This window comes from Lipotes vexillifer, unplaced genomic scaffold (genome assembly GCF_000442215.2).
Source record: "Lipotes vexillifer unplaced genomic scaffold, Lipotes_vexillifer_v1.1 scaffold426, whole genome shotgun sequence".
Taxonomy (NCBI): Eukaryota; Metazoa; Chordata; class Mammalia; order Artiodactyla; family Lipotidae; genus Lipotes; species Lipotes vexillifer.
In genome coordinates, this window is record NW_006779491.1 from 886,404 (window position 1) to 896,807 (window position 10,404).

The following is a 10,404-nucleotide window of genomic DNA, read 5'->3' on the forward strand; positions in this document are numbered from 1 at the left end:
CTTTCAAAACCTTAAGTTACTTAAGTCTTATTTATAACTAGCATAAAAATTGAAAACTTAAACGCTTAATGACGGGGAACTATTGGAGATAAATTAAAATACATTCAGAAGTTTAAACCATTAAAATGTTTTTCAAGGAATATTTAATACGGTAGATAATATATGCTTATCTAACATGTATTTTTATATCACTGAAGCTAAAGCAAAACATTCTGTTTATTGGTAAGTATGGCCTGTATGTGTACACTACAGTGCAATTTAAAAAATATTCTAATTATAATATCAGAACTTCAGAATCTAAACAGATGCCAGTGTTCTCTCCTTTTTTTATATGGGAAAAGAAAATCCTTTGAAAATCATTTGAAGCTTGGACAAAAATTCCATAGTTATATTCTTAGGATGACTCTGTAGAATCTTCATGATTCAGATGATACAAGGGAAGCTTCAATTCAACCTTTCAGAGAAGACATTCCAGCTCTCATGATCTCATCAACCAGGAGAATGTTGGTGGCAATCACAGTGCTGAAAAGGGGGGAAAAAACCATACTACTCAGGGCTGAGGTATGAACTCTAATTCAACTCATAATTCAACTCAATCTCCAACTAAATTGCACAAATTATATCCAGTCAGGTTTCCCCTTTCCTTTCCATACATAGAAGGCTCCCTTAGTTGCTACTTTTGACTGATTACCTTTTCTTATGGAAAGAAAATTAAACAAAACATACCAATTTTAAAGAGTATGAATATTCCCCAAATGTTATAATTTTGGCTTTCCCAAACTTACCAGGAATGAAGAAGCTGTTTCTTTACACAATAGTTATCCCATACGCCTACTTCTGCTGCTACCATTGGCTCACCTGAAAAGTAACCCAGTATTCTTAAAATCATGCAGAGCAGGTCATATGATCAGAATACTGTCTGAAAGAACTAATAAGAGTATTTTGTGCTGCTTCACTCATCAATGGTCACTCATTCCAGTATTATCTATGAGAACCCAAAGTTCCTCAAATTAGCCCAATGTTGTACTCCAGACCATGACTCCTGTGCACAGCAGCTTTGATGAGCGGCTGACCTCCACTTAGAATGCTTCCAGTGATAGGAATGCTCTATTTGGTCATCAAATATTTGAACATCTCTGTTTTTCTGGAGACATTCCTATTTATCCATATTAAAGTATAGCACCTGAACTATAATCTGGCAAAACAGGCTTAACATTACCCTCATTCCAGAAACCTTTTAAATTAATTGGGAGACTGGGATTGACATATACACACTACTATATATATATATATAAAATAGATAGTAACCTACTGTATAGCACAGGGAACTCTAAATACTCTGTAATGACCTATATGGGAATAGAATCTAAGAGTGGATATATGTATATGTATAACTGATTCACTTTGCCATACAGCAGAAACTAACACAACATTGTAAATCAACTATACTACAATAAAAGTTAATTAAAAGAAAAAGAAACCTTTTATATTAACTTGAATGTAAATGATGCTGTTCATAATAGGTCTTACACATACTGCACAGATGTATCTCAGGTATCTTCCACTTTGTACTTGTAAAATTTGGATTACACTGGCCTGAGATCAGGGCTTCACTCATTTTATTAGATTTGGTTCCCTCTTCCTGCATTTTTTGCTATCCTCGGCCTTTTTTCACCCATGAGTATGATTATGAAATGTATCATTTTAATCAAAGTCCCTGATAAAAACAGTAAAGCAAGCTCAACATGAAACCCTTCAACATTAACCCAAACCACCTACCACAACTCAGCAATATCAACAAATCTGTACTCTTCTAAACTATTCAAATGTCTCCTCAATTCCCTTTATTTCTGTATCTAGTCATTACATTTTTGTATCATACTTTAGAACCCAGAGATCCAGGACAGCACTGGTGTCAAAGAGCAAAAGCAACTCCAAGATTCTTCTCTCTCCCATTTTTTTTATCCTTCCTGGTCTTACCTCACCTATAGTATCTAGTTCACCCCCTACAAATAGTCACATCCTCCTTACCTGTGTTCAAGTCTACACCCACAAGTTGACCTGATTCTGAATGCTCTGCTTTAACTTTAACTAGTGTTTCCTGAAGGTCAAAACCAGAGTTCTGAGCAAGAACCTGAAGGAAACAAATTTATTTAAAAGATAGGACCTAATAACAGATAGTCAAGTCTGTAATAAATGAACAGTATTTCCAATTAATAGTTAAAAAAACAAAGAAAAAAAACCTTTAATAAGTGAAAACAGACCGGTATTTATGTTCACTTCAGAGAATGACTAGATACACATTACCAACCAACTCACTAATCCACCCCAAGCCCAGCAATACACTGGTCATAAACTGTACCCTCAAATAAGCATACAATAGAAAAATCACAGTATTAACCTTAGTTTAAAACAAAAACAAAAAGCAAGTTTGTACCCCCACACTGCAAACCCTCTTAAAACAGCTATCTCTTGCCATCTGAAACATCAGATACTCACGCCTCCCCTCCAGAGGAACCAATACGTTTAGATAATAAGAAATACCTGTTCTACTGTTAGGGTGAAAACTGATGAACCCTTTTTATTCAAAATCCACATTATGAAAAAACCCACATTAGCAAAAAGTTTTCATGAGATGAATCATTTTGGTGTAGCTCAGAAAACAGTTAAAGCATTCACACCTTGGGAATAATGAGCAATGCATCAGCAAATGCTTGAACTCCAAGTTGGGCCCTGCCCTTTACACTGGGCTTGTATTTAATCAGGGCTTCTGCCATTGCCACTTCCACTGCACCAGCACCCGGAACTACACAGCCTGTTGGGTGGGAGGAAGAGAGAAATGCTAAGCTACAAAGAAAATAAAACTGTAGAGGCAATTGTAAGAAAATATATACATTAAAACACACACAGGAAATCCATCAATTTGAGAATTCAGTATAACCACAGCAATTTTAGTATCACATTTGAAAGCAATACAGGCAACATTATCAAACAGCAGAATGATTTAACTAGCACATGGAAAATCCTGAAAGCTCTTAGTATTAGATCATTTATTTGTAACCCCTTTTAACAATAGCATGCCATGAAAAAACTTAGCATACCATCATAGCCATTTTAAAGGTAAAACTTTACTTTTGCATGGTGTCTGGCTGTGTAAACTACGGATAAAAAGAACACAGTATTCAGCCATGCCTTTTAGACTAGCAAAAGAATATAAATACAGTGATGATCTTACCATCATCAATAGCATTTTTAACAGCCCTCAAGCCATCTCTTATTGCATCTTTGATTTGAGTAAGTGTGTGCTTATTTGGTCCTTTGATCAATAATGTGACCGATCGAGGATTGTTACAGTTCTCAATAAAGGTGAACTTCTCTTCTCCCTGTGTGAAGAGACAGTATTTTCAAAAACCAGGATACGGTTGTGCAAAGAATGACCAGACGAGAGGGCTTTATGAAGGAATAAGTAGCATATTAAAAAGGCACAGCACTAATCACATTAAAGCAAATAACTTCTTTTAAAAAGTCACATAGGGCTTCCCTGGTGGCGCAGTGGTTCAGAGTCCGCCTGCCGATGCAGGGGACACGGGTTCGTGCCCCGGTCTGGGAAGATCCCACATGCCGCGGAGCGGCTGGGCCCGTGAGCCATGGTCACTGAGCCTGCGCATCCAGAGCCTGTGCTCCGCAACGGGAGAGGCCACAACAGTGAGAAACCGTAGTCATAAAAAAAAAAAAAAAAAAAAAAAAAAAAGTAACATAAAAGAAATGTGATTTTCCCATCAATGGCTTATCATTACTACATATAAATCATCAAAATGTGTATTAACAAAGTTTGAATGAATTTTTAACTACTGAAGAATTCATGAGCCAAAAAGTAGTATTATTTTGGAAAGAAAATACACTTACCAATGTATATTCATAGACAAGTCCTGCATGTCCCAAACAATCAGGATTTAGGTCATCAAGAGAATTTAGGGCTACCCCACCACAAGCAAGAGTCAGCCTGAAATATTCAAGTGTTTTAAGGAAGATGCAGAAGGGATTTTATTAGTTATGTTTAGAGATTAATATTTTTAGAAAGCAATCTTTATCAGAATTACATGCGAAAATCATATTCTAAAATATATTTTAAGCTTAAGCCTTTCCATTCACCACCAACTTGCTGAAAACTGGTCTATTCTCCTAACTCTCCATTTAAGCCACTATTAAGTCAGCAAATATTCCTCTGATATGAAATCTAAAGGTGCACAGAGCTCTTCACCATGGTGAGCTCTTTGGAAGAAAGTATTCCTCTGAAACCCTTGATGCTGTCTCTTGACATGGAAAAATATGTACGGTATAGGTCATCATTTAAAAATAAAACAAGTATATCAACAATCATAGCAGCACTATTCACAACAGCCAAGGTGGAAACCCAAATAAATGTCCACTGACAGATAAAGGAATAAACAAAACTAAATGTGGTATACCCATACAATGGAATATTATCCTTAAAAAGAAATGTGATCCTGGAAAACACAGGTAATGTGATAAATTTTATATTATGTATATTTTATCGCAATAAAAAATAAGAAAATCACAAAAATAAGAGGAAAAAAGGAATAATCTAAGTTAACTTGCAAAATAAGTGAAATTCATGTCAGATAATCTGCTATCCGTACCTTTCCATATTTCTCCTTTTAGCTCTGCGCAGAGCTACTATGCCTTCTTTTGCAAGAGCATCTAAGGAAAAGGGGTCAATTCCCTATAACAACAATAAAAAGTAAGTTTCAATATTTTACCTTTAAAATAAAAATAGATACACACTAGTTTATAAAACAAAATTTCTCACCTTTTGATTAATAACAACAAATCCTTTATCTGAATCACCACAGACTTTCTTTTTCAGGTCTATTATTTTTTTAACTCTGTCTTCAATGAATTTTCTTTCAGCTTTCACTAGTTTCTCTCTCTCCTCTGCACTCTTGTAAAAAAAGCCAGAATTCACTTCTCTAAAAAAAGGAAGTTACAGAAAGGGGAGGAAATATTTAGCAAATAGTCACCGAGCTCCAATTCTACCCCTGGTATGATTTCAGAGACTATTTCCTGTAATTTTCCAAAACCCCATTGAGGCATTATTGTCCATACAGCGGGGAAACTGAGTCTCACAAAAAAGTGACTTACCCCAAATATCAAGCTCTTCCACCTCTCTTCCATTTTTAAGGAGCTATATATAAACTCACGTTTTTTCATATTCTAACGACACGTTGCATGTGAGGATGTACACATCTTCTACTCTCTTTTTCATATCAGGATGCCGTGCCCCATGGTCCAAAACAAGACCTCTGATCAAGCTGTTACAAAACATAAAATTATATTCTTATTGATTTCCAGATGGGGTGTAACATATGCTAACAAAACTAAAACAATGAATTGAGACCGTATTGATAATTTTCACACAATCAGCTTTATTTCTTGAGCTATTTGAACAGGACTTTTGGGTAATACCTAGCAAGGTTCAATTGTGAAAAAGCAGAATTCCAGAACATGACAAAAACAAGCCATTCAAATGAAAGTAACAACCCCGTCTTGTGCAGAAGATTCTGCAGAGAAATAGTCACAAGTTTGGTAGGCTATTAAACTGTGATCACCTCATTTAAAAAATGCTTTCAAACTAGGTCTTTTAAATAATTTTCTTTAAAATTCCCTGAAGTCTCCCATATGCTTTGTTCAATAAATGCCAAATAACTGATGTAGTCGACTTTCCAGAATCATTCTATATAAAAATACATACCATTAACTTCATTTCAAGAAGAAATAGATACTACTGAGTAAATGAAATACTCATCTAGGCAATATACGTTAATTCAAAGACAAAAAAAAAAAAACAGGCAAAATATATGTATTGTATAAACTCCTTCAAGTTTGTAAACACTATTTCATGGCATTCTACCACCTACCTTGTATCGGTTTCAGATTTATGTTTCATCTCCATGATCTCAACCATGAAGAGGTCAATAGGTTCATCTTGTTTTTTAATGGCTAAAATGGAGTCCACTACAGCCTGCAACAGAGTATAACCATTCAATGAATTTGACTAGCAGAAGTTGAGACACTTATGTTTATTCTTCAGAAAAGTTTAAAGCAGACAGCTTCTCGTCTTTAAAAATCTCTGTACTGATCTAAGTCTTTTTTTTTTTTTTGTGGTACACGGGCCTCTCACTGTTGTGGCCTCTCCCGTTGCGGAGCACAGGCTCCGGACACACAGGCTCAGCGGCCACGGCTCACGGGCCCAGCCGCTCCGCGGCACGTGGGATCTTCCCAGACCAGGGCACGAACCTGTGTCCCCTGCATTGGCAGGTGGACTCTCAACCACTGCGCCACCAGGGAAGCCCCCTAAATCTTTTTTTACACGCTAATAGAATGCATTATTTGTAAAGGGCTGAAGTCATCCACATTTCTGAAACCTCAATGTGTAATTACCTAAAGGATCACTGACATCTCTACTACTAGCGGCTTTTTAATAAGGAAATCTCCATTTTAGAAACCTCTTTTACTGAAAGCTCTGATTATACCTTCATAACCTGGCCAGGTATGCTATTATGATTTTCTCACTTTACTTATTTTTTCTATTTTTAGGGCCACAGATCAGGTTATCACTGCCATAAAAATGAACCTACTTACTCCACACAGGATGGTACTGTGAAGACTTCAGATGGCACTCTATAACTGGAATTAGTAAGAATACTGATGTTTCCAGTTGCCAGGGGTTTTCAGTATAGGTGTAATGTACCAGACACATACCAAATTTAACACATACCTCTGTTAAGACATCAGCAAGTTCAGCATGAACTTTAGTACGCAGAGATGTTCTGGCCACATCTATAAGTGTTTCCCTGTCCATCTCTTTGCTTACTTTGACTTGTTCCAAAAACTGAAGTGCCTTTTCCTTTGCAGCTTCAAATCCTTCTGTAATTATTCTGGGATGAAGACCCTATAATAAACACACAATTACAAAACCGCCACTAACAACAGAGACCTTCAGTTAGATGCAACTATAGCTCACGATAAAGCAAATTTATGAAGGGATATTCTGGATCATTCATACCCTTAAACACAATTAATATAATGTGCTGACTTTCTGAATACATTTAAAAGGATAAATAGCCCTTTCAATGCAGAGGAAAAGAACAGACATTGCTCTAGCACAGAGTCAAAGCCAAGGGAACTATAAAGCACACTTGGGTGTTCACTGTGCAAACCACAAGGGATAATGCCCAAAACTCAAAACTGTGTCCTAACAATTGGCAGTCAATAGGTCCATTATATCTTTCCTATAGGTGATATGAAATTAATTCACACCATTTACTAATAAAATAAACAGGGAGACTAAGAGTCTGCTTTCTCTCTCTTCCCAGGAAATTCTTCCTAACATCAGATTAGTACTCACTGAGGTTTGCTTTAACCTTGGAACTACTGAGGGCTAAAAGAGTTTTAGTATTCTTATTTAAATCCAAGGTTTTTGTTAGCTTTTTCCTTAAAAATATGCCTAATCCTGAATATTCCATTTCTACACCACAATTATTAATCTGTTATAGGCATATAAAAACTGTATATGTAATGCAACTTGATAAAAAACACATTTCAGGCCAAGGAAGATTCTTCAGCTCATCCAGGATCATAGTAAATTTGTGTCAGAGTAGGATACAGACCCCTGTTCCCATATTTAACCCCATGCTCTTTACATTCTATTATATGGCCTCAGTTACCACTAGCACATCAGTTTTTATAAGTAAAAGTAAGATTATTTCCTATACACAATAAAATATCACAGAAACAAGAGAATCATGTATACTTCAGAAATGTAGAGATCCGCCTGCTTCAGGAGCTCTCCAATAATTAGGACATTGGAAGTAGTACCATCACCAGTTATGTCATCCTGGGCTGTTGCTACTTTGGCTATTAAGGAGGCTGTTGGGTGTTGAATTTGCTGCAGGTAGAGAAAGAAAAAAATTCGTGGAACAACTTAAAAATGAAAACAGTCCAAATATACCTTAAAATGTGTGAAGGGCTAATCTATCTGCACAAAATGCCCAAGTGTACAGCTACATATTACTGTGATTAAAAACTCACCATTAGCTATCAGTTTATGATGACAGAAACACCTTCATATGTAAATTTGTTTCCTTCTCAGATTATTTCCACTTTACTGATGAGGAAATGTGAGACCCACTTAAGGTTAACTCAAGGTGATAAGAACTAACAAGAACAATAATTTCAAATCCATGCTCCATGCATGCCTCTTTATGACAAATTTAAGATTCTTTTGAGAATAAACCAAGTGCCTTTTAAATGAAAGCCCGGCTGCCCAGTTTACTTGGCACTGAACAAATAATTAAAATAAAAAAGAAAAGAAAAGAAAAACTTAGCCTCTTTAGCAAAGATCATCAGTGGATGCTAAGTCACTCTGGAAAGGTTTTGGAAAAACAGAATATTCATTGTTTGTCACCCACAGATTCTTAATTACAAAGGCTCCAACATGGCTCCTGCACTGCTTTTGTCTTCTTATACTCCTTTAATCCTGTACAGTTGTCCAGTCTTTTATGTCTTTGGGGACACTCACAGTTTTAAGAATCTAAGCAGACTATCATTCAATTAGTGAAAATTTAAAAGTCATGTAGGGACGGCTTTTCTGACATCAAGTTTAAACTAACTATGGCTCCTACTGTTCTCTGCTAGGACAGGCCACCACTTAAGCCACGAAACAAAAACTACACCTTCTAGGTTAGCTATTCCTTACTGAAGATATTTACAAACACCTGGAATGTTGAAGGCATGATATGCTATTATCAAAACCCTAAATTTTACTCTAAACTCAAAACATAGGCAAGTCATTTCCTTTTCTAGGATTTGAACTGTTAGGTTTTGGAAACTTAGGGATGAGTAAAATGACTGCTCTTCTCGTAACCTCAGATTCTTAGTCACTGGGACTTTAAAAATGGTAGTTTTATTTCTCCTTCAGTTGGTGGTGGAGAAGTGTGATATAACAAAAGAAATGCTGTTTGAAAAAGTATAACCATCCTGTCGCATTTTGCTTCCCTGATTATGTCAATGGCTCTCAGTTTTTATTAGAATTTTAGTAATTAAAACCCTTTAACAAAGGCCTTAAATGGCAAGGGCAGGGGATTCAAAAGGAAGTTTATTAGATTCCAGAGCTCTCACTGTATCGTACTATCAACAACAGTACTGATTACATTTTTTCTACTTCTTCCGTTGTCTGGAAAACTACCTGTTGAGAAGGATGAATATGATTTTCTCCAACTTTGTAAAATAGTAAAAGTCTTCCTACAAATCAAGTGTACTACGGAAAACCGAGACATTTTGGACCTAGTCTAGCAGCCTCTCACCATTTCATGAAGCAGCACATTTCCATCTTTAGTGAGCTTGATGTCTCCAGCACCAGAAACAAGCCTGTTCAATGGGCAGAAATGAATCACAGTGTGACTTTTTCAATGGAGACTAAATTAATAGGCCCATAAAAATCGGGCTTTACCCAGATCCTCAGGAGCTAGGGCCAAGGGTTGGTTCTCTAATTCCGGTAACAGGAATGGTGCAATGCCCACCCCCTCCCGTCTAGGAAACAGTCCTCAGGGTCTCTTAGGTCCCAAGCGCGGGGGGCGGGGAGGGCCGCGCCGCGCACGCGGGCAGCTTTGTTCTTGGCGGAGGCGGCATCGACCACCAAAGGAAACGGCCAGGGCAAGAAATAGGACCGACCCAGGACAATGCGGGGAAGAAAGGCCGCCGCGGCGAGCGCAGAGGCCCGGAGGCGGCGAGCTCTAGGCCTCGGTCCCCGACGCAGGCCCGCGACAGCGCGAGGTGCGTGGTGCCAGTCCAGCCCTCCCCGCCAGCCCCGCCTTACATCTTCATGGTGCCCTTAGGCCCCAAGTTGGTCCTCAGCACGTCCTGCAGCCCCCGGGCCGCGCTGATATTGACCGCCAACGCCGCCTGGGCTCGGGCCACCTCAGCCTTGGGATTCAGGGTCTTCACGGCCGCCATAGCTGACCCAGCAGAAAAAAATGAGGTAACCCGGCGTCCGGAAAGCCCAAAGCCCGTTCAGCGTGGCTGGGAGGCGCTATCCGGGTCTTCTGGAAAAGTCGGGCGCGCCGGGCCAGCCTCCAGCGTGCCCGCGCGCCGCCGCCATTGGGCCTCGGGTCGACCGGTGCCACTCATTGGGTCGCGGCCGCACGTAGCCCCGCCCCTCGCGTTGGCCGCGGCGCCATTGAGGTTGGGAGGAGCGTTTCCCCCTGGCAAGCAGGGCTTGCAGGATCCCCAGTGCGCTACCCAGCGCCCGGTTTTGCTGACCCCGGACCTGAGGGCGTAGGCGGAGCGGGCTTGTTGGCCGCGTGCGTCAGGGCGTGAGGGGAG

The 10,404-nt window shown here is 38.9% G+C and overlaps 1 protein-coding gene across 3 annotated transcripts; it reads right to left on the reverse strand.

The window, feature by feature from the left end:
* On the reverse strand, window positions 1–10,203 carry CCT6A (chaperonin containing TCP1 subunit 6A). 3 transcript variants are annotated; one of them, XM_007452662.1, is made up of 15 exons: window positions 10,006–10,050; window positions 9,899–9,912; window positions 9,387–9,450; window positions 7,835–7,969; window positions 6,800–6,973; window positions 5,940–6,043; window positions 5,223–5,333; window positions 4,832–4,991; window positions 4,662–4,744; window positions 3,907–4,003; window positions 3,236–3,383; window positions 2,682–2,815; window positions 2,032–2,134; window positions 786–858; window positions 1–522 (listed from the first exon to the last, which is right to left on the reverse strand). In XM_007452662.1, the coding sequence occupies exons 1-15, from the start codon at window positions 10,033–10,035 to the stop codon at window positions 450–452; spliced, it is 1,503 nt and encodes a 500-aa protein (XP_007452724.1). In that variant the 5' UTR covers window positions 10,036–10,050; the 3' UTR covers window positions 1–449. The 3 variants fall into 3 exon arrangements, with proteins under 3 accessions (XP_007452724.1, XP_007452725.1, XP_007452723.1); XM_007452661.1 differs by having other exon boundaries at window positions 130–522; window positions 9,899–10,203; XM_007452663.1 differs by lacking the exon at window positions 7,835–7,969 and having other exon boundaries at window positions 9,899–10,203.
* Window positions 10,204–10,404: the final 201 nt, after the last annotated feature.

Coding starts and splice junctions, on each gene's coding strand:
- CCT6A (XM_007452661.1), bottom strand. CDS start 10,035: ATGGCGGCCGTGAAGACCCTGAATCCCAAGGCTGAGGTGGCCCGAGCC. Junction 4,992..5,222: donor TCGTTAGAATATGAAAAAAC/GTGAGTTTATAT, acceptor TCCTTTTTTTAG/AGAAGTGAATTCTGGCTTTT. Junction 3,384..3,906: donor TTGTCTATGAATATACATTG/GTAAGTGTATTT, acceptor CTCTTCACACAG/GGAGAAGAGAAGTTCACCTT.